The 27,546-nt window shown below is 63.0% G+C and overlaps 2 protein-coding genes across 29 annotated transcripts in view; one reads left to right on the forward strand and one right to left on the reverse strand.

Moving 5' to 3' along the window:
• The window catches only part of RBFOX3 (RNA binding fox-1 homolog 3), a 140,687-nt gene extending 118,515 nt beyond the window's left edge, over nt 1-22,172 (forward strand). For 5 of the 28 annotated variants that reach the window (XM_030505973.1, XM_030505972.1, XM_030505971.2 and 2 more), the window contains 12 exons: nt 2,095-2,566; nt 14,453-14,704; nt 15,423-15,560; nt 16,008-16,061; nt 16,536-16,628; nt 17,313-17,373; nt 17,538-17,591; nt 17,835-17,967; nt 18,455-18,494; nt 19,046-19,107; nt 19,350-19,428; nt 20,344-22,172. In XM_030505973.1, coding sequence (XP_030361833.1) covers nt 2,465-2,566; nt 14,453-14,704; nt 15,423-15,560; nt 16,008-16,061; nt 16,536-16,628; nt 17,313-17,373; nt 17,538-17,591; nt 17,835-17,967; nt 18,455-18,494; nt 19,046-19,107; nt 19,350-19,428; nt 20,344-20,388 — 1,113 coding nt within the window. In that variant the 5' untranslated portion in view covers nt 2,095-2,464 and the 3' untranslated portion in view covers nt 20,389-22,172. The remainder of the gene's footprint in view (nt 1-2,094; nt 2,567-14,452; nt 14,705-15,422; nt 15,561-16,007; nt 16,062-16,535; nt 16,629-17,312; nt 17,374-17,537; nt 17,592-17,834; nt 17,968-18,454; nt 18,495-19,045; nt 19,108-19,349; nt 19,429-20,343) is intronic. The other 23 variants (XM_030505993.1, XM_030505985.1, XM_030505984.2 and 20 more) reach the window with 12 other exon arrangements.
• A 1,154-nt stretch (nt 22,173-23,326) lies between these two features.
• ENGASE (endo-beta-N-acetylglucosaminidase) lies at nt 23,327-27,278 on the reverse strand. Its single transcript, XM_030505959.1, has 14 exons — nt 27,146-27,278; nt 26,888-26,964; nt 26,581-26,782; nt 26,159-26,307; nt 25,886-26,043; nt 25,655-25,803; nt 25,339-25,504; nt 25,159-25,262; nt 24,870-24,978; nt 24,593-24,765; nt 24,261-24,412; nt 24,035-24,137; nt 23,828-23,942; nt 23,327-23,745 (listed from the first exon to the last, which is right to left on the reverse strand). Exons 1-14 carry the CDS (start codon nt 27,244-27,246, stop codon nt 23,341-23,343), a joined length of 2,163 nt encoding a protein of 720 aa, XP_030361819.1. The 5' UTR covers nt 27,247-27,278; the 3' UTR covers nt 23,327-23,340.
• Nucleotides 27,279-27,546: the final 268 nt, after the last annotated feature.

A 27,546-nucleotide genomic window follows, 5' to 3' on the forward strand; every position in this document is an offset into this window, starting at 1 on the left:
GCACATTGCTCCGTGCACTCTCTCTGCAGGAGAGCAGCATCTCTGCTTGCCCTGCAGCTGGAGCCAGCCCAGACCTTCCCATGACACGGCTGCTGGCTCGTGGCACTGCCACTGGCCAGGAACGCCTTTGAGTCATCCTGCCCGGAGCCAGGCTCTGGCGCGGAGAAGGACAGGCACATTACCTCATCCTGGAGCCAGCTCCCACCTCCCTGTGGTTTGCTTGGTTGGGCACCGCAGGCCAGAGCATTGGGCCATGCCCTTCCCTGGTCATCTTTGCCTGAGCAGTGCAGGAGCCGTGGTGGAGCCAGACCGGCCCAAGGGCCTTGGGAGCTGCCCATCACCTTGCCCAGGGTGTCTCTCACTGTGAGGTGCTGTGGGGTGCTCGAGTGTACATGGGGGCCTGGTGGGGCTCCTCTCCCCACAGTGTTTGTCCTCCAGCCCTGCATCCTGCCCTATGCACCGGAGCATGCAGGATTGCATGGCACTGGGGCCATCAGAGTCCCTGGGAAGGGGAGCTGGAAGCATGCGGGGAGTGTCGGCTCTGAGCACTGAGGTGTGCAGGACAGGATGCTGCGCCGGGATCTGTGGTGGTCCCATGGGAGCTGGAGGGCGAGCGGTGGTGGTGGGACATGGGAGCTCACTGCAGCCCATGCTCCTCACGTGGAGTCGTGGCCGGAGGATGCTGCTGGTAGCAGATGTTACTGCCAGGCTCCTCTCAGTATCATGGGGTGGTGGTGATGAGACCCCACATCCCTTCCCTGATTTGGGACCCCATGGTCCCTTGGGAGCATGGTCACCCTGGGAGCAGGACGCTGCCGGGGGCTGGCACCCCCTGTCCCAGACACTGTTTTCAGGGCAGCTTTTCCCAGAGCTGTTTGTTTCACTGGGTTTGCTCGGTGGCTCCTGCCGGCCGCGCCACTGCTGTGGAGTGTCTGCAGCAGAGCAGGAACCGCTGTGAGTGTACCAGGACACTGCAGCATGTCGCTCTGCCTGGGGATACTGTGGAAAATCCCAGCCTCCAAACAGGGCTGGTCGTGTGCAGGAGGCTCCAGTGGAGACGGAGCATCAGCAGCTGCTGGCACAGACCTGCCTTTGTGCATCATATTTGGCCAAGACGGAAACTGAACCGAGCCCAGGTTTCATTTCCCACATACCCAGGCACAACACTGTCCCAGCTCTGAAGTCAGGCGCGATGTGGTGCTGGCGGTGCGGGGTGCTGGGACAGGCACCCCCATGCAAGAACTGAGCTCTGCGGCACCACAGGGTGCTGGTGCTGCATGAGGTGGGACTGGGGACCCCAGCGAGCACACGTGTGTGCCCATGCTGGCTGTCCCTTGCGGGCACTGGCACATAGGCTATTGCTATGGCAGCTGTGACAGAGGTGTGCGCTGCGTTGATGCGTCAGGGCTGCTGGCAGCACCGCAGGCCAGTCTGAAATGCCAAAATCCTCTTGAGCTCTGCCAGGGCCACCCCTGCCCGCTGCCAGCATGGGGCTGGGGGTCCCCATGGCTGCGGGGAGCGCAGGGATGCTGGTGCTCCCGCAGCCCTCCTCGCCAGCGGGGGCTCACAAGCTGCCCGGAGCAGGCCTGCGCTTGGCAGCGCCGAGGTTGCGGCTGCTCTCGCCGGGAAGGCCGGTGGCTGCCGGGGCCATGCGTGCTGCAGGCGTGAGCGGGTCTGTGCCTCGCGGGGAGGCGGGGCTGGGGCTGCTGCATGGCTCCCTGCCCACCGCCGGCCCTGTCTGCGTGTGTGTGTCCCAGGGAGAGCGTGGTGCGTGTGCACGTGTCCGGCTGTGTGTGCATGGGGAGCCCCGCGGCTGCGGCGCTGCCATCGCGGGGGCTGGGAGCGCCGGCTGCTCCGCACGGCTGCCCGGGGCGCCCGCGGTGCATCACCAAAACTCCCGGTAAGACTCTTCTTCCCCCGGGAGCCGGCGCCGCGAGGGGAGGCGGTTCCGCCGCCAGCCCCTTCCTGCCCGTGCTCCCGCAGCGCGGCAGCGTGCGGCCGGGGCGGTGGGAAGCGTCTGCGAGCGGAGGCGGAGGGGTTAAGTGCGGGATCAGCTGTTCTCATGTCATTACGGATTCTCTTCATTTTATACAGAGCTCTGTTTGATGTCTGAATGCACAGGGGACTCCCCCTCCTCCTCCAACTCCCACCCCTTTTATTTCGCTCCCGAGCCCTCTCTCCCTTCCTCCTCCCCTTCCTTTCTCTCTCCCGCTCCCGCTCTGGCTCACGCACACCCTTTGCAGACCGTGCGCTCAGTGCCAGTGTCTAATGGCACCGAAGTGAACCGCGGAGCGCGGCTGCGGGCGCAGCGGCCTGCCGCAGATGAACCTTCCTAACTAGCGCCGAGGGGTCGGGAGGGACGGCGAGGAGGGGAGAGCCCGAGGGGCCGGCCGGGAAGACGAGGATATAGCGCTGTGCGGAAGAGGACGGACCCGCGAGCAGCTTCACGGCTACCTGTCGACACATGCTGTGCTCCATGGCTAACTCGGGCTGCCTCCTTGTCTCCAACTCAGGCATGCTTCCTCACTCTCTCCCCTGTCCTCCAGCCTTCCTCTACCTCCAACAGGTAAGTCGCCCTCTCCGGGGGATTTTTTTGCTTTCCGGTTCACACGTGTTTCTGGCCAGTTCCTCCTCAGCAGAGGGTCAGAGCTTAACTGCTTCCTCCCCAGCCGCGGGGCCTCTCCAGCACCAGCCCCGCAGCTCCGGCTAGTTTGGCCGCAGTGGCAGCTCACAGCCCCCGGCTGTGGTTCCTTTGGGGTTCCTCTGGTTTCCCCTCCACGGCAGCTGGAAGCGTGACCGGGGCTGGGAGCGGGCTGAGGCGCGGGCAGTGCGGCAGGCAGAGCTGCCGGTGATGATGGATGCTCGGGTGAAGGAATGAGGCTCCTGCGTGGCCTGAGCAGCCTCTGGGGAGAAGGGAAGGTGATGAGCTTGTGCATGCACACGCGTGTGCATGTATGTGTGTACTGTCATGTCACATGTGTCTGCAGGGTTGAGCGTGTGTGGGTTTGTCTCTCTGTGGACAGAGAGGTGCTGTGAAGGCGCCAGGGGGCGGTGGGTCAGGGTGAACCCTGGGTCCGGGCAGCCTGGCCAGAGCGTGCCCAGGCTGTGGGTTTGGTGCTTAGCTCCTGGCCAGGACATGCTGTCCCATGGGCTGCCCTCGGCCCTGCGCTGCACCCAGCACACCGGGGTTCCGGGCGCGTTGTCCCGGGGGAAGCGCAGCTCGGGAGAGGCAGCGTTTCCTCCTCCAGCTGCTCTGCTGCGTTGGAAATCCCATCTCCAGCCGGGAGAACTGCTCCATTTGTGCTTTCAGGAGTTTAAAAATTCATGGCATCCTCACCACGCTCGCCATGGCCTGCGCGGCTTCCCCAGCACTGAGGACCCGGCGCCGGTGCAAACCCTCCCACCCCAGCGGGGAAGGGCTGGGAGCCTCTCGGTCCCTCGGGATGTCTGTACCCTGTGTCCGAGTGGGATGAGGCTGGAGCGTGGCTTTGCTGCCTGTGGGAACAGCGAGGCCCAGAGTTGCTACCTCTGGAGATGGGGCTGGCAAAGCCGGTGCTGCCACTGGTTATACAAGTGCAGCAGCGGCTGCGGGGTGCGTGCGGGGCCGGGGCTCACGCAGGGGCTGCTGCAGAGGCCAGCCAAGATGGGTGCGTGATTTATTGCACCCTCCTGCAGGCAGAGGCTGGGGAGAGCTGGGGCTGGGCTGGGTTTCAGTCTTGGCTTTCCCAGGCAGTGCTGAGATCTCTGCAGCCGCCGGGCACGTCAGACACTGGGCACAAACCACCCCCGAGCCCTGACCTGTCTCTGGGGGGGTTTCATCCCTCTGATGGGAGCGCACGATGCTTTGTACCTGCAGCTGGTGCAGAGCTGCAGCCTCTGCTGACTGCATGGGAGGTTTCCCTCTCTGTGTGGGATCCCCTGTCCCCTGTGAGGGGCTGGGCTGTGCCACTCGCCCTGCGGCACCTCCGGCTCCCTGCCGGCTCCTGGGGCTGCGGCTGCAGGCAGCAGGGTAGCAGCAGTGCGGGCTGTCTGCTGCCGGCACCCACTGCGCTGTGCACCGGGGAGTTTGGGGTCCCTGGGAAGGAGAAGCTGTTCCCCACTACGCAGGTCCCTGCACCTAGCAGCTCCTGGTCCCTCATCACCCTGTTTTAATTCAACCATGATGTTTAGCGTCTCTTCCTCCCCGCTCTCCCAGAAGCCTCCTGCTCCTTGGCAGCGGGTCTGGACTCACGAGCCAGGAAGGAGGGTTTTAGTAAGAGACCTGGAGTTGGATTTTCACCCAGCTAATGAGCGCAATGGAGGCCAAAATCTCCGTCCTCATCCTGGGGCTCGTCCCTTGCTGAGGTTCCTCACCTAGCGCTTGGGGATGAGGTGTTCCTGGTGCATGTTACAACGAGGTGTCAGGCAGAGGGATATCACTGATGCTGTCACATGGGGAAGGGGCTCAGGGCTCCTCATCCTGCCCTGCTGAGCAAAGAGGCCTGCTGGTCCCTGATGCTTTAGCCCTGAATTTGCTCTGGAGTTGGGATGTGCGCACCTTCGGCACGCATGCGCTACAGGAGTGCGCAGGGAGTCCATGTCTGACACAGAGCTTGCCTCTGCCCAGCCAGCTCAACTCTGAGGTATCGTAATGCGGGGTCTGCGGCGGTCTTGGTTTGAACCCTGTGGGTTATGGTTCCCTGTCCAGCATGTGTGTGTACGTAGGGAGGCAGATGTGTGTGCATCAGACCTGGGGATATACGTGGATGGTGCCAAAGGCCTATGGTGGCCACCGGCTCTTCCTGTGCCAGGATGTGTGTCTGGCCAGACTAGGGGGCAAGAGCTGGGGGACAGTGGGGTCTGCGTACAGTGATTGGCCTTATCCCCTTTGGACACATCCTCTCCCTGCAGGCAGCTTGTTGGTATTTGCTGTATTTGGTCCTAAAGAGGCCACTAGTGTTTTGTAGCTCCCTGGCTCCAACATTTTCGGCGGTGCTGGTATTTGAAGGAATGACCAAGAGACGAAGTTGTCTGTGAACTTCAATGAGCCCAGCGCCAGGGAAGATCCGGCTGCCAGCGGGCTCTGGCAGTGAGAAGGGCTCATGCAGGCAGCTGCGGGCACCTTGCAGCTCGCTCGGCTCAACCGGCCCTACCCGCAGCAGCCGTGGTTCACAGCACCCAGCATGGTGCAGCCGCGCTGCCTGCAGGGATCCTCCAGCTCTGCCGAGCTCCAGCACCGGCGCTCTGGGAAGGGGCTGGAGGGTGGACACATGCCCATGATGGAGCAGCCAGCACCAGTGGGACAGGCAGGAATGCTACATCCTTCAGTGAGGTTCAGCAGTAACGTTTAGCTCTTGCTTAGCGAGGACCTGGGTGCAGAGTGAGCCTTTGGTGGCTCCGTTTCATTAACAGAGGAGTCAGTCGCTACTTAAAAAGTCTCTCTGGTGTAATGATAAGCAAGCAGCTAATTGCTCCAGGACGAGGCACTGTGCTGGCCCGAAACAGACCTGGGCTCTGAGGCTCAGCATCAGCGTTGAGTGCGGCACAGACGCCAGTGCAGGCAGTGATGTGTGCAGGACTGGAGGCAGGACCAGGCTGATGCTCAGGTGGGTTGAGCTACCCCCAAGGCCCTGCTCACCAGGAGCATCCCCAGTGCATCCCCTGTGCCTGCAGTCGCACCACGCTGCCCAGCCCACGGCAACCAAGGCTTGGCTGAGCAGCACCCGGCCCACCGGGAAACAGCTTCTGCAAAAGGCTGCTTGGAAAATTCCTTTGCAAAAGGGCTGCTGCCAAGTTTAGCATATTATATTTTTAGGGAGCACGTCTATTCCAAGCTGTATTGTCGCGTGTTGCAGCAGCGGGCTCGTTTCAAACCTGGTTTCTCCCCTGGTTTGTGCATCGCGCGGATGCGAGCCCCGGCACAGCGGCTCCCAGCTCCGGCCACGTTCCCGCACCACAGCAGCTGCCTTCCACAGCACAGGACAGGCTCGAAAGCTGCAAAAAACCTGTTTTCCTTGTTCTTTAATATATTGAAAACACTGACATTAATTTTAGCTTTGCAAAGCTGCTTTTCCCACAATAGCTGTAATTTGGGCCTACACTGCCTGGCGATGCTCTTTTTATAGGTATATTCCTATTTTAGTACTGTAGTGATGGGTGAATGAGTAGATTAAATTAGATTTAGTATCTATCATTCTTTAAAGCATTACAGGCAGTGGGTGCAGGGGTATGGTTTAACGAAGAAAGGCTAATGGGGAGGAAAGGCGCAGGCTGCCCGCACCAGCTCCACCCCCCCCAGCCCCCATCTGCCCCCGGCCCACAGCCACCCTTGCTCAGGGCCCAGCACCCAAGTGGGAAAGTGCATTTGAAACCAGATTTCCCTGTGTTTCCCCAGGACCAGGATGGCTTCAGAGGCTGCAGCCAGGGCTGGGTGGGATGCTGGGTGCTGGGGCTGAGCACCCTGGGCTCCTGCAGGGATCTGCAGCATCACGGCGGTGCCTCGGCTCCCGGCTGCCCTCCCCATGAGCGAGCACTGCCACTGGCCTCAGACAGGACTCCCATGTGCAGGTGCATCGTATCTGTCATTCCAGAGGGACCTCGGCAGCAGGGTGCTGCTGGCACCAACCCCGGCGTGAGCATGGTGGCTCTGTGGGAGGCAGCAGTGATGCTGCCCCGTTCCCATGGCTTGTATCTGTGTAACAAGGGGCTTCAGTGGTGAGCAGTGCGGGCACCAAGAGCACCACAGCCCTCCAGTAAAGGGCATTAGTCCCTTCGGTGCGACTGGTATTGGCAAGCAGGCATGGCAAGCAGGCACGCCAGGCAGGCCCAGGCTGGGCACAGGGAGTCCTGCGGAAGTGCCGGTGTTGGGGAGTGCTGGAACGGTGCCTTGGTACAGGAGGGGACCAAGTGTCTGTGTGGAAGGAACTGAGTCTTCCTGGTGCTGGGCTGCCCAGGGTGGGGCAGTGGGGCAGAGGAGGCTCCAAGCCCATGGAAAGCCAAGGCTTTGGCATTCCTGACGGGCAGCAGGGAGAGGGCAGGAGCTGGACTCATCGGGGAGTGCTGCAGGTAAATGGGAGTGTAGAGCGAGTGTGGGCACAAGCCTGCGGTGCACGGCACACACAGGCACATCCCTGCTTGTGCACACAGAGGCTGCTCCCTGCAGCAATGGCTATCGCCTGAGGAGCCCCATTGTGCTCGTGCAAGCCCTGGTGTGAGCCTGGCAGCGTGTGACCAGCAGGCTCCAAGCTCCTGGTTCCTGCAGGGCTTCACCCCTTCCCAAGTGACCAGCAGCTCTGGCGGTTGGCAGCCACAGCATTGCCAGGGCAGAGCCCCCACCCCAGCAGCTCTGGCATCCCGGCTGTGCCACACGGATCTTACAGATGGGGTTTGCACAGCATCAGCAGGATTTGCTCCAGCCCCTGTGTGTGCAGCACTGCTGAGATGTGATCCCTGGCAGCAATCGCCTATTGCACAGTGAGAGGAGTGCTGGAAGGAGAAGCAGGCGGAAGAGGCAGTTTGTGGGCTGGTGCCAGCAGCAGCACTCGGGCAGCCCCTGCCCCTGTGCTGGCGCTGCTGGCATTTTGGAGTGTGGGACAGGCAGGTTGGGGACCTGTTGGGTCAGCACGTGAGGAGCCAGGTCCCACTCACACCCTCAGGGATCTCAGCTGTGCCCCCTCCATCAGAGCCAGGGCCTGCTGCACCCTGATGCCAGGAGGCCTCCAGCCACCATGACACGGGTGCTGGGGCTGGAGCGTGTCTGCAGAACCAGGGGGTCCCTGTGGCCAGCACCCAGGCACGGTGGCTGCTGCACACCGGCAAGGCCATGCTGGCAGTGGGGCTTGCTGTGGGGTGCAGGGTGGTGGCAGTTGGTGGCCCATGGCAGGGGGACAAGGCAGGTCTGCTCCCCCTCACTGGAGCGCCGGGCTTGCAGCACTTTGTCGTGATTTTCCCCTCATGTCCACACTGTGATCCCTCACCACTGGCATAACCTGAGTAGAAAATGACACATAAGCTGTCATGATCCCCACAGCTCCCAGTGCCCCGCCGCAGCGCTGTCCTGGTGGCACGGGGTGGTGGCACATCACCGGGTCCCCAGCTTCTCGCCCTGTGCTCCCCACCACCACTGCATCCCTGTGCAGCGAGCTGTGTCAGAGCCAGGGAAAAGAAGGGTGCAGGGGTCGGGATGGGCCGAGCTCTGGCTGCAGAATGGGGTCCCCAGGGAGCAGTGGTGGGGCTGGAGGAGCCCTGGCAGCGGCTGGGGGTGGAGCAGCCCCCGGCCTGGGGGGATCCCACATTGTCCCCCTCCGGCTGCACCCATTTGGCATCTTCCCACCACTGCCTTCAAACAGCTCTTGTGTAAAATCAGAACTGGGGAGAGGAGAGTGGGAGCAGGCGACAGTGGCAGCTTATGTGTGATCTGCATTGTGTGGGGAGCTCTTAATTAGAGGTAATTAGACTAATTAACTTGCAAATGAGAAACTCGGTTTTTTCTGCTTTTCCTCCATAAGAAAAACCAGAAAAGACGAACACAGAGATAAATATTGGGGCTCATCACCCTGTACCTGCTGCAGTGCTGCGGGACACCCCTCACCCCCAGCATGCCTACCCGGCATGGTGTGCTGTGTCTCTGTCCTGGTGTCCTTGCGGTGGCTGTCCCCACCCAGGTGTGTCCCACTGCAGGGCACGGCTGCCCACATCCCTGTTGTCCCCAGTGGCAGAGAGGGACCCGCCAGCCTCTATACGCCCCAGTGCCGGCAAGAATGTGGTGAGTGTCTAGGAGCTGGTGGGAGCAGAGGCCTCCATGGCGCTGGCCTTCACCAGGATCTGAGGCTGGTGCCACCAAGGGCATGGCACTGGCACCATACCCTGGCACCCTCCCCACCAAACCCATCCCATCCCACCCCACCCTGGATCCGGAGCCAGAGGTCCCCTCTGCAGCTCCACGTGGTCCCGTCTGTTTTCCAGCTCTTCCCTCACGGCATCTCTGGTTTTCCCCTCGCTCTGTGCTGCAACACCCTGGGGGCTTTGTTAGCACAACTGGGTTCAAATGTCTGATTAGTCTTTAGGAGATCGAGGGGTCAATTTTCCACAGCTCCTTCCTCTCCATTTAACTAATTTAACTGTGCGATTGTTACAAATTTCATTTTATTATAGCCCTGCTTCTCAGTCCAATTGAATTACCAAAATCTCATTTTCTCAGAAGTGCTGAATATGTAATGAGAGGAAAAATTATGCTCCTGACTGCCTATTAGAGAGGGCTGCGTGAGAGCGCTTGCCCAGGCACACACGTGGGTCCATGGTGCCCCACGCTGCCTGGCGCAAGCATGTGCCACATGCAGCTGTGCCAGAGCCCAGCACGGTGATAGTGTGACAGTGACAGGGCCATCGGTGGCTCCTGGTGCAAGAGGCTTTGCAGGAGTGGGGCCAGGGGCCGGGCAGTGGCTGGGCATTTTGGGGACCCATGAGCTGTGGAGTGGGATGCAGGGGTGCGGCTGGAGCCGGCGTGGTGTCCACAGTTGAAGCTGGTGGACATGGCCCTTCCCAGGGCAGTAGCTGCTCTCCAGAGCCTCCAGCTCCTGCCGGAGGTGACCCCACTCTGACACCGCTGGCAGCAGCAGGCAGGCCAGACTCTGGTGTGGCTTTTGGTCACCCTGGTGCACAGAGCCGCGCCGTGCATGGGCACCCCCATCAATGCTCTGGTGTCTGCAGGGCTCAGCAGGAGCAGGTAGCTCAGGCAGATGCTATGAGGATCTGGGTCCTCTCCAGCCTGTCCCCGTCCCTGTGCTCTGCAGCTGAGCTTGTGCCTCACATGTCTGCCCATCCCAAACCCTTTGGTGACCGATGGGGACCAAGCGCTGAAGGGAATCCCGGCCAGCGCTGCGCACACCAGGGCTGCGCTGCTGCGGTGAGAAGGGCTCTGCCAGGGGTGGCCTGGTTGTGCCATCAGCAGTGTCTGCTTGGGGCTAGGAGCTGCTGCAGGTGAGCCCTGGTTCCACCAGCGATGCCGGGATGGAGCAGCGCCGCGTGTCCTCCCGCTCGCTGTGGGCCTGATCCTGTCCCGTCTACGGTGGTGGTACAGGTACCTGCGCCGTGTCAGCTGTGCGCACGTGAGGGTGGCCGGGAGCCCCTCCAGCACCCCCGTCTCGCCTCGGTTACACAGCATTATCATTTCATAATACTCTGAAATATACATGAAGTTGGCTGAATGCAGATGAAATTGCACCATTTACTTCATGAATATTTCATGTGGCCTCAGCTCCGAAGTTTCCAGCTGGCGGAGCCGGAAGCTGGGGCCGGACCCTGCTCCCCCCAGCCCTGCGCGGGAGTTGACAATGGGACATGGGCTGTACCCGCTGCCTGGGCTGGAATCTCATCCCTGCTCCTGCCGGGTGTTGCATGGCCACTGCATCCTCCCAGGCTCCTGCAGCCAGAGGGAAGCAGCGTCTGGCCCTGGCCGTGCCCTGGCCACTGAGCTCTGCTGGGGGACAGGAGCAAGGAAAAGTGGGCAGAAGGTGCTGGGACAGTGTGTGGCAGTCCAGCAAATTGTCTTTTTCCCATGCCAGCAGGCTGCCCTGCCTTCCCCCTGCTCCTCCTCCTCTCGCACCATCACTCCTGCCCCTCGGGTCCTGCCTGTTCTCTCCAGCCCTGCTGCTCTTTGCAGAGCTTCCCACTTGAGCATCGCTGGCAGATGCCATTAGCAGGCTCCCACCCCTCCCTGCCTTCTCCTTAATGAAGACATTAAGCACAGCGGCTGCTACCTCCGGCCTCCGCAGCTCCTCACCTCTCTTCGCGGCTCCTTCCCGCAGGGGCGATTCCCCCATTGTCCCTCCCCAGTTCCATGGGGCTGCGATGGCCCTGTTCTGGAGAGAAGGAGAGGAGAAGCAACCGCTGCTGTGCCGTGTGGCACACAGGGCTTGTCCCTCCTGGGGTCCGGAGGTCCCCGACCCGAGCACCCCGACCCCGCGCTGCAGCCTGGGGCTCTGTGGCTGGAGCCCGCTCGGGGCCAGGCACTGCTTTGTATGGATGGTGCAGCATTTTGGGTAATGAAATATTCACAGGTCAGTGATTCCTTGAGAAATGACGGGGATCAGTCAATTCCTTTTCAGGGAGTAATTTTCTTCCCCTTCACAGCCCCTGTTTCATGTTGATAGTCATTAGCATGAGCGAGCGGCTGGATCGAAGTGGGGACGTTGTGGCTGTCACGCAGATGAGCTGTGCTGGGCACAGCCCGTGGTCCCTGGGTGCTGCGGGGGCACGTGTGGCCATGTGAGGACCCTCCTGCTGCTGCCAGGGCTTTGCCAAGCCCATGTGTGCCACATGGCACTGCTGCATTGCCCTGCTCCGAGGCAGCGGGCACCAGGGTGGATGCTCCCATCGGCCTCCCTGTCACAGCTCCAGGTCCTGCTCCAGGCACGGCAGGTCCCACCACAGCAGTGTGCTGCAGACCTGTTGCGGCAGCGAGCAGCCGCCCTGCAGGATGTGCTGTCTGCTGAGGCTGTGCAGCTTTGAGGAGCATCTCGGTGTTCTCCTTGGGTGCTGTGATGGGGTGAGGACCCCAGCTCCATGCTGCACCCCTTGGCGCGTGGCTTGTTCCCAGTGGGAGGCATTGGGAACCAGAACTGGGCTAGATCTGTGTTTGTTTGCTGCTCGAACATCCACGGCTGCGGGCTCCTTGGTGTGTGCTGCTCTCAGGGGTTCTCTTCTCACTGGCAGTGGGGAGGTGTGTGGTGACAGGGCTTTGCCCCCTCTCCACTGCTCCAGGGCTCAGCGCAGTGGCTTCCAGCCCAGCTGTATGTGTGCCATGACCTGGTGGTGCTGTGCTGGCACCGTGCAGTGCCACCCCTGCACCAGCAGCGCTGGCTGAGCGCACCATGGCTCGCTGGCTGGCCCTGGGGGCCGTGGGGCCACCACACTGCCTGTCCATGGCTAGAGGCAGGTGGCAGGAGGTGACAGTGGCTCATGAGTGCTTGATAACTCAGGGGAGGTTGCATCCTGCTCCTTTTCCCCTTGCTGGCAGGATGCCTATCATGGGTGAGCTGTGGTGGCTCATTGCAGGGTGCTGGGGCCAGCGGGTGCCCTGTCGTTAGTGCAGGTGCTCTGTGCTTTGCTGAATGCTCAGACACAGGGCTGCAGGTGCCTTGTTTTCTTAAGAAGCAGCAAACGTTGGAATGGTGCCGGCAGCCCCGAGCTGACAGGCGCAATCACCAAAGTGCGGCGTCGGCAGGAACCGGCCCCACGCGCCAAATGACTTGAAAGGAAATGGCCTGGATTGTGCTGAGGAGGCAGAGTGCAGTGGGGAGAAAGCAAGTGGAGCAAACAAAAAAACTTCATTAATTAAAGAAACTCGTTAATGAGGGACATTTAATCAGCTAGAGATAATATCTACCCCTTACCTGCTGCGGCAGCCGCTGCACAGGGCTAGAGGCGTGATGCTGAGCTGGGGACAGGGGACACCATGCAGGGGACCCTCGGGGTGCCGCCAGCTCTGCCCTCCAGGGATGGGTCTGGGGAGCGGCTGCGTGGATGGGGCTCCCCTGGCCCTGGGCTCCTCAGCACAGACGGGAGGACACAGGCAGTGCAGGGCGCGAGCGAGCAGCAGCCCTTTCCCTGTGATTTCAATGGGTATTGCACAGCCAAACCTGTTGCCATCCCCCTCCTCACCACTGGCACCCCCCTGCCACCCAGCCCAGCAGTCCCGGGGATGGACGGGCAGCACTGGTGGAGGCAGGCACTGGGAGCCGTAGCTCTGCACCTCTGCAGCACCAGCAGCCCCAGCGACAGCAAGCAGCAGAACAGGGGAACCTAATGGTCCCTGAATGAAATAGTACTTGGGCAGACAAGCACTGTGACAGCCCCAATTAATAAGAGATATTGAGCATGGCTGTCGGGGCAGGATGGCAAGGAGCCAGCGGGGACTAAGGCCTGGGTAGGTGGGGACAGTCCCTGGCCAGCACCCGTCTGTGACCCCCTGTCTGCTGGCTCTTCCTGCTGGGGCATCAGTGCCCATTCCTGCTGCAATGGTGGCTGATCCTGGCTGTGGTGACAGGGAGGATGAGTGTCCACCCAGCGCAGAGCATGCAGGAGTGAGCAGGCTGCTCCTGCTCCTGGCTCCATCCACGCAGAAGGTGAGGGTCGGGCACTGGGAGCATGACTGAGAGCTCAGTGTCTGCCTGCTCAGGCGCAAGGGCCAGGCTGGGCGCAGGACGGAACCCTCCAGCCTGCGAGGTGGGTTTGCACCGCAGTGCAGGCGGGAGCGTTGCCCCGGCTCACGGGCAGTGCCGGGGACGGGGCTCCTGCAGCACCGGCAGCACCAGCAGCCCTGGCCGCACTGGCAGGAGCATCTGGCTGGCGCGTCCCTGAGCAGCTGAGTCAGCACGGAGGGCACTGGCAGGAGCCTGCCCGTGACTTGCAGATCTGTAGCAGGGTTATTCACGCTGGGTTCACATGTGGTCCCCGGCACAGGCTCTGCTGCCTCCCTCATGGGTGTGATGGTGCTACAGCACTGCTGGCTGCGGCGGTGCCTGGCAGTGCTCCCCCTCTGCCCCCAGTGTCCTTGTGCTCCATAAATCGGCCACACACACAATTAAGGAGCTTGTCTGCACAGGCTGAGCCACAGATGTATTTCATGGGCGAGAGGCTGCCACAGCAGCTGTAAAGCATCCGAGGGGCCGCTGCCGTGCGCCATGGAGGGTGTCAGTGTGTGGCAGCGGGTGCAGCACACATGTGTGCAAGGGAGGAGAGCCCATGGGTGCATGCTGTGAGGACGGATGGATGGATGAATGGGTGGATGGTGGGTGTGAGGACAGGCACAGGCTGGCAGCCCCCCACTGTACCCCAGCAGGCAACGGGCAACCCTCAGCCTATGGCATGGGTGCAGCTCACCCTGTTTGACTGGGGCAGCTGAGCCAGCTGTGTTAGAGAAAAGGGCTAATTAAATATTTAGCAGTTAATTGATCCCTGCCAGGTGCTTGCCAAGAGGCCATGACATCCTCCTGAGCCCCCTCCCCAACCCTGCTCCCCTTTGGTGCTACCACCATCAGCAGGACATCAGGTTTGCTGCCGGTGGGTGCTGATGCTCTGCAGCCTCCCACAGCAATACTGCCAGCCTGGCCTGGCTTTGCTTGTCCCCATGTTGGGCATCCAAGGGGTGCCCTGCTTTTCTTCCCTGAGGACAGGGTGATGTGTGGGCTCACCTGGTTAAGCCCCATGGAGGGAGGCTCCATCCTCCTGCTGCCGAAGCCCAGCGCACTGCGCAGGCAGGACCCTGGAGCGGGAGAGGATGGAGGCTCGGCTGTGGCAATGCGACCCAATAGCTGCTGCGGCACAGAGACAGCCCAGGGTTTGGGGGGGACACTGAAGGCTGGGGCATGGTGGGGCTGGGGGCCTGGTCTGGCTGTGGGGACCAGGTCCCCCTGGGCAGGTGGCACCCCAAGGGACAGCAGTGGGTAAGGGGCCGGTGCTGCTGTCTTGGCAGGGTAACCAGGACGCCACGGCTCCGCCGGACGCGATGGCTCAGCCCTACCCCCCGGCCCAGTACCCCCCGCCCCCCCAGAACGGGATCCCCGCAGAGTACGCACCGCCGCACCCGCACCCCACGCCGGACTACTCGGGGCAAAGCACAGTACCGGAGCACGCCATGACCCTCTACACACCAGCACAGAGCCACGCCGAGCAGCCGGGCACCGACGCCAGCACACAGTCCATAGCCGGGACACAGCCAGTACCGGTAAGGCAGCAGTGGCACTGGCGGGTGCTGGGCAGTGGTCCCTCGAGTGCCGGGCTGGGTGCTGCAGCCGCCGGCCCTCTCCCTCGCAGCCCCCCCGTCATTTCTAATCACTTGTGGTCTACCTGCTTGGCTGCCTTCCCACCAGATAGCTTCAATTACGGGGTTGTAATGCAGCTCAGCCAGGAAAGCGCTGAGCTGAGCACTTCCCAGCCTGGCCACAGCAGCCCCTGAGTGGGTCTGGCACCCCCATCCTGGATACCCCCACGTGCCGTGGTCACAGCGCCCAGGCACCGGTGCCACTGGGCTGACCAGAGGAGAGGCCAGTGCGAGGCCACCCGATGCTCTCTGCCATGGGTCACCCCTTGCCCTCTCCCAGGCCTCCCTCTCCCTGGGGGTTGCTCCCTGTGCCCCCCCAGTGCTCAGCCCCCCAGGTCCCTGCACCGATCACAGGGTGGGTGATGCCCTGACCTCGCTGGCAGCACTGGTTGAGTCAGGAAGGTGCAGGAAGGGCTGGTGGCTGGTTCCCAGGCTGGCATTCCCTGACTCCCCACAGGCAGATCCCATCCGGCATCCCCCCAGCTCACCAGGCTGCGGGGAGACCCACGGGGACCACAGGGTCCAGGGTGTCTCTGGGAGCCAAGCACAGGGGAGTTCTGATTCCTGCTGGGGGACAGGGGGCTGGCAAGACCAGGGCTGACATCCAGTGGTGTCCCTGCAGCAGACAGATGAGGCGGCACAGACAGACAGCCAGCAGCTACACTCCACAGACACCACAGACAAGCAGCAGCCTAAGAGGTTACACGTCTCCAACATCCCCTTCCGATTCCGGGACCCCGACCTGCGGCAAATGTTTGGGGTGAGTCCAGCCCTGTCCAGCCACCCCCGTCCCCTGCTCTCCACTCGGTGCTGCACCATGGCACTGTTCCTGTCCCAAGAGCCCATCCTGCCAGCCCAAGGCATGCCAAGCACTTCTATGCTGCTGCTGGCTGGTGCTATGCAGGATTTGCACCCTGGTAAACAGCCGGGCTTCTGGACTAAGTCCTGTGCATGGAGGGGGTGATACAGAGCCCTTGTCCGCCTCCCCATGTCCATTTCCCAGCCCTCACTAGGATTCAGAGCAGAGCAGGCTGAGATTATGGATGATACTCCTCAAGTCCTGGAAGAGCCTTGGGAGGGATGGGGGCTCTCTCCTGCATGGCACCAAAGGTCCCTTGATCTGGTCTCCATGGCAGACCCTTGCCCCTGCTGTGCCAGCAGCGCAGGGCCAGGGGCTCTGGGTGCTCACTCTGCTCTCTGCTTGCAGCAATTCGGGAAGATCCTGGATGTGGAGATCATTTTCAATGAGCGGGGCTCCAAGGTGGGTGCTGCCCGCGGCCGGCACCGCTACGGTGAGCCCAGGGAGGGTCCTGCTCCTGTGCCCACTCTCCCCTCCTCTCCTGCCCCAGGGGACCCACCTCGAGGGGTCCCACCTCAGGCAGCCCCATCCCGCTGCCCTGTGTCAGTTGCGGGGGGGCTGTGTGTATGCTGCACCCTGAGCCCTGGAGGGAGGGGAGGGCTCGGCTCACTCTACCCCCTCTGTGTGTGGATGTCTCTGTTGTATCTTCCCTGCTTTCTGTGCCCCTCTCCCAGACTCTTCTCCCAGCTCACGGGTGATGCTGGGGCCTCAGCAGGGACCCCGCAGGGACCCCAGCCTGGGCTCTCCACCTCTGCACTGCAGCAGCCTCCTCTCCTGTGCCAGCTCTCCTGATTCACCCCCTCTCTCTCTCTGTCCCCGCACCCTCTCTCTGTCTCTCTCTGTCTCTTTCTTTCTCCTTTTCTCCTCTGCTCACAGGGTTTTGGGTTTGTAACTTTTGAAACTAGCACAGATGCCGACCGGGCACGGGAGAAGCTGAATGGCACCATCGTAGAGGGCCGGAAGATTGAGGTGCTCAGATAAGTGTGCTAGTGCCATGCCTGCGTGTGCGTGTGTCCCCTGCACCCTGCCTGGGGCAGGGGATGCTTTGGGGTGGCTCTGGGTATCACCCAGGGGAGGATTGCCCGCCGCGTGCATGAGTCCATGAACATGGCACAGGAGCATGTGTGCCGGCTGCCGGGAGGTCCTCACTTGGCACAAAGAGCAATTGACTGAACCAAGCCTCCATATGCCGGGAGAGCTGGGGCATCGGCCAGGGCTCTGGCTGGGTTTTGCTGGTTACAGAGGGGTCTGGTGGACCCCAGCTCAGCCCCATGCCCACCATGCAGCCGCCCCAAGCTCTGCAGGGAGGATGTGAGCTCTCTGCTCCATGTGCTGTCCCCATCTCCCTGCACCTGGGAGGGAAGGATGCTGTGCAGGAGCTGGGATGCTGCATCCAGGAGGTGGGAAGCAGGGCAGCACAAATGCATCCTTCCTGTGCTGGGTGCAGGAGGCCTGGGCTGGTGGGGGTCCAGGCAGTGCTGCAGCAGGCAGGGCAGCTGTGGGCAGAGACTCATCCCGTGTCTCCCTGTGCATCCGTTGTTCCGGCACCTGAAGCGGTACCATCGAGCTGAATGCAGCCGCGCGGGCCCTGGGCTGCGGCCTCGCCAGCCCCGCTGCTTGCAGGCGCTGAGCCCTCGTCCCCTCTCTCCGCAGGTGAACAACGCCACGGCCCGCGTCATGACCAACAAGAAGGTTGCCAACCCCTACACCAACGGTAAGGGCCAGCACGAGGAGCGCCAGAGCTGCGGGTGCAGCCCCCTGGCACCCCGGGCCCTGCAGCTGCAGGGGCGGGAGCTGTGGTCCCCCAAAGCCCAGCCAGGGATGGGGGAGCACTGTGGGGAGGGTGCCCCCAGCCTCACCATCTCTCCCTGCCCACAGGCTGGAAGCTGAACCCTGTGGTGGGAGCAGTCTACGGCCCCGAGTTCTACGCAGGTAATGGTGGGTTGGGGCCAACCCTACTGCAGATCCACCTGAACGCTGGCTTTGTGCCGTGCCCGACCCCACCACTGCTCTGAGCAGCCCCCAGCCCCTCACCCTGGCATCCCCATGGGGCCATATCTCAGGGTACAGAGCCAGGCTGCGGCACAGGGTGCCCCGTGATGACTGCAGGGGTCCCAGCCATGCGCTGTGGGGAGCTGCTGCGGGAAGCCCACGTTTGTCCCCTTCCTCCTGCAGTAACGGGGTTCCCTTACCCCGCCACGGGGACGGCCGTGGCCTACCGAGGGGCACACTTACGGGGACGAGGACGCGCCGTCTACAACACGTTCCGTGCTGCACCGCCACCGCCACCCATCCCCACCTATGGCGCGTGAGTACCAGGCAACAGCAGGCACCTGCCTTGGGGTGCTGGGTCCTTTTGCTGCCACTGCTCCAACTCTGCTGCATTGGCACTGCCAGGCTCTCACTTTGGGAATGGGCAGCAGCTCCACCAGCACCAGCCTGGCCTCAGGCTCTGCGAACCCCCCCCCAGGATGCTGCCCCTCGAGGTGACCCATGTGCTCACCAGCCTCCTGCACTCCAAAGCAGACTGTAACTCCAGCAGTGTCGGTTGGTTTAGTGGGATACTCTCCTGGCACACATACAGCCGCTCTGTGCTAGGCGTGGCCATGGCAGGCTGTGATAATGCCCTGGACTCCTCCATTCCTGTGGCCTGTCCCCATGTGTCTGCCCGGGACGTGCCCTCGCTCTGCCTGGATGGCCACTGCTGGAAGCAGCTCCCCCACTTGACCGTGTCACCCCGATCCCTCTGTGCTGGTGGCACAGCCCAGGCTCTGACGCCTCCGCCTCATTTGCAGGGTCGTTTACCAGGACGGGTTCTATGGAGCCGAGATCTACGTAAGTGCTGCTGGGTTGGGTCTGGGCCATGCTGGAGGCCCTGTGCCAGGGCCAGGGGCAAACGGCGCCAGACGGCTCCACGGTGGGCTCTGCCTCTCCCAGCTCCGGGAAGGCAGCAGGAGCCCGGGTGCATGGGGACGGGACATGGCAGGCGGGGTGGCACTGTGCAGGGTCCTGAGCCCCCCGCCAGCCCCCGTGCAGGGCAGGCACTGAGGGATTTACAGCCCCAGCAAGCGCCGGTGCACTGTCTTACACCAGCATTTAACCTCCATCTTTAAGAAGCTATTGGCCACATTTCAGGCGGGCGGCTGAAGGATTTATCTAACGTGACACCTCATTAAAGCGATCAGGGAGGTGACATTCTCTCCTCTAGAAATTTAATTTTTTAAGGTTAATGTTTGTGAAAGGCCCTGGGGAATGGTAATGAGGCTGGTGTGCACCTGGTGGCAGCAGCTCCCTGCAGGGTCCCACCATGGCTCCAGGGCAGTGCCTGGGGTCCCCAGCCCCCCGAGGGTGCTGCCTGTCCCTGATGCAGTCTCTCTCCACTGCAGGGGGGTTATGCTGCCTACAGATATGCTCAGCCTGCGGCAGCGGCAGCAGCATACAGTGACAGGTAAGCACTGTGCACCATGGGCATCACTCCTGCTCCGACACCTCACCCGTGGGATGAGGATGGAGCCAGGGATGATGAGGGTGTCCTCTAAACTGGGACCCTGCGCTCCCTTGGGGCTCCCAGGAGGAAGAAGTGGGGTGATCCCAGGGGTCTCCCAGGCTCAGCAGTGGCCGGGCAGGGGGGGCTGCAGTGGGAGCCGGGACCCCAACTCCAGTCACTAACGCCGCTGTGTTTGCTCCTAGTTACGGCAGAGTGTATGCAGCGGCAGACCCATACCACCACACCATCGGCCCCGCCACCACGTACAGCATCGGCACCATGGTAAGAGCAGCCCCCGCTGCCTTTCTTTGCCTCCTGGCGCGAGCTGCGGCCCGGGGAGCCTGTGGGGCACGGGGCAGGCACTGAGCGGGGTGCGGGGCAGCCCTGCATGTGGGGTGTGGGATGGGGACCTGGGAGCTGGTGGCGGGAGCAGCGCAGCCCCTGCCTGGCTCCGTCCACAAGCAGACAAGAGGAAGCCCCCCTGTCCCATGCCTTCACCCTGTGTCCCCTGTTATGCCCAGCCAGCAGCAGACCCACACAGTCCTGCCCACAAACATTGCTTCTGGGGGGCCCAAATGCCCCCCAAGCCCTGCCCAGGGACCAGGACCCCCTTTCTCATCTCTGTGCCAGGGAGCACTCATGTGCGCTGGTGCCTGCAGCCCACGGCTCTCAGCTAGCTTCACAACCAGCATCAAAGATGAAAAATCCCACTCACGGACGGGATCTCAAAGCCAACCACTCCTTTTCTTCCCTTTTTTAACCCCATGGCTGGGGCCAGGCTGCCGAGCACCCCTCAGCACCCCTCGGCGCCCCTTGGCACCCAAGCAGCTGGTAGCAAGGGGCCGTGGCCCCACTATCGCTTGGGATGTGCAGGATAGGGATGGGGATGGGGAAGGGCTCCGCAGTTGCTGGAGGTGGGAGCAGCCTGGCCACGGTGCTGCTGTGCTGGGGGCACCCTGCAGCCCCTGGCGCGTGCACAGCACCAAGGCAGCACCCACGGCCATGCTGGAGCCTGGGCAGCACCGGACACCCTCAGCCCTGCCTGCCCCTCACATCCCAAGGACAGAAGTGATTTGGTGTCATTTGAAAGAGAAAAAACAAAACAAAACAAAAAAGAAAAAGAAATAAAGGGAAGAACTGGGCTTTGCCTCTCTCTCAAATACTGATTGGCTTTTTTTTCCATCTTTGATGTTGCAGGCTAGTCTATACCGAGGAGGGTACAGCCGCTTCACTCCCTACTAGCAAGACAGACACAGCCCCTCCCACCACTAACACTGACCGCTCACTAGCACCAAACCAAACCAGGCAGCCAGAGCCGCGGCCGAGGCTCTGGAGGAACCGCGGGATGCCTGGGCTGGGGCTGGGGCTCGGCCGGGCTCCCCTGAGCCACGGTGCCCACAATCCATAGGGTCACCTCAAGCTGCTCCATCCCGCTGCCTGGCCGGGTCTCCTGCATCATCTGCCTCCCCCATCGCAGCCCTCTGGGGCCATGGGGCAGCTCCTGCCCCCGGCATCCCTGGGGTCCATGGGGAGCGGGGCCAGCCCTTGCCCCTGGCAGCACCCCAAGCCCAGATCCTGGGGGGTTGTGGGGTCCTCATGTGGCTTCACCCTGACCTGAGCCCCCAGCAGGCGCTGCTCTTGCTGGGGTGCAGAGGGCTCATCCCCCGCGAGGCTGTGGGGATGCTCATGCAGGCGAGGGGGGCACAGTGCCGATGGCAGCCCGGGGGGCATAGGAAAGAGAGGAGCCAGCAGGGGCTGCTGCACGTTCTGGGGCTGAGCCGGGCTGGGACGCAGCACGGGGCTGAGGGGGCCGGGATGGCATCGGTGTGGCCCCGGCCAGGCTGCGCCGCGCGTGGCTCCGGTGAAAGACCTGCCTCTCTGTTTTTGTTGTAGTGAAACCGCGGCCGTTTCCTTCTGGGACCAGGAAGGGCAAAAAAATCCACCCACACACCCAAAAAAAAATGAAAAATAAAAAAAATCAAAAGCAAAGCAACAAAAATAAAAAATAATAATAAAAAAAAAGGCGAAGCGGCAGCAGCCACGTGAAAGCCCCAAACGTCCACACGCCCCGCGCGAGGAGTCCCGGCGGAGCCCGCGGCGAGCACGGACGGATGCACGGACGCGCTGGAGGGGCCCCTCTCGCCCTGAGCCTGCGGCACGGAGGGGGAGCCAGCACGGGCCGAGCTGGGGTGTCCGGAGGGGCCTCACCGCCCGGGCGCAGCGCCTGGCACCATGTCTTCCTTCAGCCCCGGCTCCGGGACTGTGCCGGGGTGGGAACCCGGCCTCATGCTTCCCGAGCTGCCGGTCATCAGCGTGTCGAGTGTGCGAGGCCTTGGCTCCCACGTGGAGCCACTTTGCTGAGGCGCTGGGCGTTGCAGGGGACCAGCCTCTGCCTTTTAAAGGGAACTTTTGTTAAGAGGAGCTTGCAACTCGCTTGTGATCCCTTTCCCCCTCCCTTCATCCCCTGGCACTCCCGGGGCTCCAACCCTGTGCTGAGCCGGGATGGGAATGCCCCGACCCTGTTCCCGCTCCCGCCTGCGGGACACGCTCCTGGCTCCTCGTCCCTGCCCAAGCCAGCAGGACCCTGCCAGCCCTCGGAGCGGGATCTCGGCCATTGAATCGCCCAGGGCCGGGCTGGCACCACTCGTGGGGTCCAGCCCGAGCCCCGGGGTCAGTCTGCAGCAGCCGGTACACTGGGTCTGAGCCCACTCCAGGGTGCAGCCCCATCCCGCCAGCCTTGCGCTCGGCCCCCTGCGGCACCACCACTCCTCAAACCTCACTTTATAGTCTGCAGACACCCCGATGCTCCAGCGACGAGCTCCCCCTTTTCTATTCCCGGTGTACATAGCCCTGGCCACCCCGGCCGTGCACCCCTGCCCTGTACAAAGCTCCTTCCATCGCTGTACTGGCTTCTTCCTTACAGCAACCCCTGCGCTGGCCACCGGCGCGCAGGCTGGCACCGGCCCATCCTGTATGCTTCAAAGGTGTGACCATTCTAATAAACAGTATTATTATTATTATTATTACAAGGATTATTATTATTATTGAAATTATTAATAAAGATTTCTTTCTTCAACCAGGGCGACTCAGGTTTTGACTGGCGCGGGGCCGTGGCTGGCGCGGTGGGTCTGGCTGTTCTGGCACACCTCTGGGCAGGCAAAGGGGGGAACCCACTGGAGTGGCTTTGCCACAGCAAGGGAGCGGGGAGCGGGGTGCCGGCACCGCAAGAGCTCCCCCCTGGATGTGCTGAGCCCTTCGTTTTTCAAGCCATCAGATAATTCATGTCAGAGCAAGCCCCCACTGCGGGAGCAGCAGCTTAACTGCTGACACATTAATTTTCCTGACCCTGAGCCAGCATTGTTTGTGGGCCGGGGCCGGCACTGAGGGGAGCTGGGGCTGGGTGACCCCACTGCGCGGCGTGCTCCTGCGCCCTGCCTGCTAATTGCTTGCTCACCAGACTGTGAGGAAATAATTGCGGCTATAAATTTTCTCTCCTTCTCCGCAGCAGCCATCGAGGGAGCGCTGCGGGCCGGCCCTGCGAGCAGCAGCACGGGCAGGTCCGTGGCAGATGGTGCAGCCCACAGGGCTGAGCGTGGCAGCAGAGTCAGTGCTGGCAGCTCCGCACCCACACCGGGCTGCTCCCGAGGTGAGTGGATGTGGGGCTAAGGGGGGTCTCAGGGCAGGTGCCCCCGAGGTTGCAGGTGCGGGCAGGAGCTGTGGGGCCCTGGGCAGCACCCAGCAGTGAGGGCTGAGCCCAGCCATGGTGGTGGTGTAAGAGGGACCCACCAAACCAGTCAGCCTACAAGGATGCTGGAGAGGGACTCTTCATCAGGGACTGTAGCGATGGGACAAAGGGGTGTTGGGTTCAAACTGAAACAGGGAAAGTTCACGTTAGATCTAAGGAAGAAGTTCTTTACTGTGAGGGTGGTGAGGCGCTGGCACAGGTTGCCCAAGGAAGTTGCAAATGCTCCATCCCTGGCAGTGTTCAAGGCCAGGTTGGACAGAGCCTTGGGTGACATGGTCTAGTGTGAGGTGTCCCTGCCCATGGCAGGGGGTTGGAACTGGATGATCTTAAGGTCCTTCCCAATCCAAACCAGTCTGGGATCCAATGAGATGCAGCCTCCAGCCGCTGAGCCCGCAGCCCCCCCACCAGCATAGAGGAGACATGGACACGGGGCCGCACCGCTTTTGCTTTTAATGCCCATCTCTGCTGGTGCCAGTGGCTGGTGCAGAGTAGATCAGCACCAGCCGCCCCCAGCGCTGCGGGTCCACGGGCAGCTCGTCGTGCAGCACCGGCTCCACCAGCAGCTCCAGGCGGCAGGACTGCCCAGCCGCCGGCCGCGGCACCGCCAGGCCCACGGCGCGGTACAGGCAGGCGTGCGCCAGCCCCAGGAGCTGCGGCGGCGTCTGGCCCTGGCGGCAGCGGACGCCCTGGCTGAAGACGCGGAACCAGCCGGCCTGGCCGGGCGGGAAGGCCCAGCGCAGGGTGAGGCTGAGCGAGAGCTGCTCTGCCGTGGGGCCCTCCTGCCACCAGAGCTGCGAGGCTGACAGGCTCTGTACCTGCGGTGGGGCGGCCCCCACGCTGGCTGCATCCAGCACCTGCAGGGGAAACCGCAGCTCCATCAGAGGCAGTGGTGGGGCAGCACGGGGGAGTCTCATGAACAGCAGAGTGGGCACTCACCCGGACCTCCCCAAGGAGGCAGGAGAAGGGCATCTCCTGCAGGCTGGGCTGCTGACGGGACACGAGCAGGGACAGGTCTCGCAGGCTGCAGTCCTGCAGCTCCAGCTCATAGCACCTGAGAGCAAAGGGGCAGAGCAGGCCAGTGCCGGGGGAGCCCCAGGGTGCCCATGCCTGCCCATGGGCACAGGGTGCCAGCAGGGCACTCACCGGCTGGTCCAGCCGTGGGAGCCACGGGTGCAGGAGGCAAGCAGCTTGGCGAGGCCAGGTGGCGGTGCCGGGAGGAACCGGGGGTGATGCCGGCTGTTGGGCTCTGCCGGAGGAAGCAGGGCCGGGGGGTGAGGGGCTGAGCTTGTCCCATGCCCCCCTGGCCCCAAGCCACCACCATGCAGTGGGTGTTTGCTGCAGAGAGCACGGGTAGGGGCAGGGTCCTCACCGGGTAGGGAGGTGACGTTGCCCTCATGGCAGGTCCCTGAGTCCCATGTGGTGAGTTCCAGCGCAACAGCGAACTCGGTGTTCGACCCCTCCAGCTTATAAAGCAGGGTCAGGAAGAGCTTGGGGGGCGCTGGCATCTGCAAAGAGAAAAGGCTGATGACCCCAAATCCACCCAGAGAGAGACAGAAAGAGAGAGAGGAGAGAGACAGAGAAGATGCATTGGGTTAGGTCTGCTGGGCAGAGCGGGCAGAGCCCCACGGCACGCTCACCACGTGTGCCATGCCATGCCAGCCCAGCGTGAGGAAGTCGTGAGGGGCCTTGCCTGCAGCTCACCGGATGGCCACGTGCTCCTCGCCGGCAGGGATGATCCCCTGCAGCCTCAGGGAGCTGCCACCGCACCAGGCATCCTGCAGGCAGCAGCTCGTGTTCAGCCTGCCCTCGTGCTCTGAGTAGAGGGGCTGGATGTCCTGCGCACTCAGGTCATACCAGGGCCCGGCCTCTTCCACCTGCAGGACAGGGTGAGCTGGGCTGGGTGGGGAGCTGGGAGCAGGGACCCCCCTGCCCAGCCCACCCCTGCCCGGCCGGAGCCAAGCCATCACCCTGCACCCACCTTCCCATCCAGGAACCTGCTGGTGCCCATGCCCAGGCTGAAGGAGGTGGCGAGGGGCAGCGTGCAGATGCTGTGTGTGGGCAGGTACTCAGCCAGCAAGCCCCAGAACCTGGAGGGAAAAGCGTGGGTCAGAGCAGAGACCCGCAGCTACAGCCGCTGCCCCGGCATGGCCTCGCCAGCAGGCCCTGGCCAGCAGCCACGATCTCCTGCAGCCCCATCCCACTACCCCACATCCCGGAGTGCTCTGCCCCATCTCCCCCCTCGTCCCGTCCCACGGAGCCGCCCTCACTTGTTCTCATTGTGCAGGAAGTTTTCCTCCCCCAGGTGCTCGTAGACCCAGCCGGGAGCGAAGATGGCAGCGGAAAGGCCATGCTGGCGGATCAGGCGCAGAGACTGCAGGGACGAGTGGTGAGCAGCACGGGACAGGTAGCCCCGCGATGGGGGAAGCCCAGGGTCCCAGCACACCCACCTTGTTGGTGTCAAAGCCACCACCAATCACATCACCGCGGGCAAAGACATCGACGCCAACATAGACATCAGTTTGGCGCGGGCCGGCCAGCGCGCGCGTGCGCTCCAGGTGCTCCTCCTTCCAGTTGTAGTTGGTGAACAGCCCGTCACAAGCATCAAAGAACACCCTGGGGACGAGGGTCAGGGCAGGTCCCCGCAGACCACCCCACCAGGGGCTGTGCAGGCCATGTGCTGCGCACTGGGCTTGGGGTGGGCTCAGGCCCCTACCCAGTGTCAGTTCCACCGGGGCAAACTGGTGGGGCAGGGCCCGGCCTCACCTATTGTCCTGGTTCAGCTCATTCTGCCACTTCAGCGTGCCGTTCTGCAGGACGCTGTCATACCAGATCACCAGCCCTCCAGGCACGGCGCTGTGAACCTGCGCTGTCAAGTGCCGCAGGAAGGGGGGCAGGTTCTTCACTGCTGCCGCCTGCAGGAGAGAGCAGGGCCGGGTCAGCGTGGGGCAGTGAGGGCAGCAGGGCGCTGGGGACGGGTAGGGGACCGCAGCTCACACTCAGCGTGTTCTCCATGTTGACCAGCCAGCCATCAAAGCAATAGTGCTGGGCGATGCGCGCCAGCTGCTCGCTCACGGCGCGGGATGCCTCTTCCCCAGCAGCCAGGAATGCCTCGCACAGCTTCTCCCCGTCCGTCCACTCTGTGATGAACGTGCCTGGGGAGGTGGCGAGAGCAGCGTCAGCCTCACGCCCCAGCAAAGTCACTGCATGCCCAGGGCTCCCATGGGCCCAGTCCTGCAGCTTCCAGCCCTGCAGCCGGCCCTGCCTCACCCAGCACCAGGACGCCATTCCGGTGCGCCGCGTTGGTCCAGCACACAGGCGGGATGGTGACGGTTCGGTGGCTGAAGTAGACAAAGATGTCGATGTACCGCCAGTGGTAGAAGACATAGGGGTTGCGTGTGGCTGAGCCCTGGATGAACCTGCAGTGGCAGAGAGAGGAGGGTTGGGCATGGTGAGGAGGACGCCGGCAATGGCTGCGGGGCTGGGCAGGAGCCTGACTCACGGCCCAGGAGCTGGGCAGAGCTATAGCACTGAGTCACCCCACAGACCCCAGCTAAGGCTGGCCTGAGCAAGGTCACTGTGCTCCAGCACCAAACCCCTCCACCCCTGCCCACGGGAAACAAATCAAGCAGAAATAGAAAACATTTGAGATGTTGGGCCCCACTGCCACGTCCCCTCTGTCCAGCACGTACCTGTCCTCCAGGTACCCGCCACGCATGTCATGGCACACCAGTGTCCGGGGCCTCTTGCTGTGGAGCGGGGGCTGGCGCTCGGCCAGCGGCACGGTGCAGATGTTGAAGTCGCCGTTGCCATCAGGCTTCCAGGACAGCAGCTCCTCCAGGCTGGACAAGAAGAAGCTGACAGGCTCCGTCGTCTTGGTGTCAAAGTGCCTCGCTGGGGCAAGGGGGGACAGAGGACAGGGTCAGTTGGGAACGCTGCCCGGGTGGCTCGGTACCGGCACCGGCAGCGGCGTGGTGCGGACTGGGGGTGCTGCCTCACCTGGCAGGGGCTGCGGACGGGTGCTGATAGTGTCGTGCAGGACGGTGGTTCCCCGGGACTCCGCCGCCGGCTGGAAGCTGCCCGGGCAGGTGGTGAGGGACGGACAGCGCCAGAGCCACCCGCTGCCGGGCCGGTACAGCACCGCGGCCAGCGCCCGCCGATCCCGGCCCCGAGCCCGATCCCGGCCCCGAGCCCGGCCCCGATCCTGATCCCGGCCCCGGCCCCGACCCCGGTCGCGGTCCCGATCCCACCGCCCACCTCCGCCGCCGCCGCCCGGTCCGCTCCTCCTCGCCCGGCTCCTCCACCTCGTCCCCCGGCCTCTTTCCGCGCCGCCCGGGCGCGTCCTGCGCCTCCGCCATGGCGCTGCCGCTGCTGCCGCTCCGCTGCCGCCCGCCGCGGCCCGGCGCCGCTCTGCCGGAGGCGCGGCCGGAGGAGCTCCGCCCGCCCGGCGCCCAGCCCCGGCCCCAGCGCCCGCCCCTGTCCCGGGGTGGAGCGAATGGCCCGGGATGGGGACGTGTCTCCCGGGATGGGACTTATGTCCCAATATGAGCTGTGTGTTCTGCGACAGGGTTACGTGTCCCAGGATGTATTGTGTGTCCTGGGATAGGATATGTGTCTCGGGAAGCAACATATGTCCCAGGGCAGGTCTCACTGTACAG

This window comes from Strigops habroptila, chromosome 14 (genome assembly GCF_004027225.2).
Source record: "Strigops habroptila isolate Jane chromosome 14, bStrHab1.2.pri, whole genome shotgun sequence".
NCBI lineage: Eukaryota > Metazoa > Chordata > Aves > Psittaciformes > Psittacidae > Strigops > Strigops habroptila.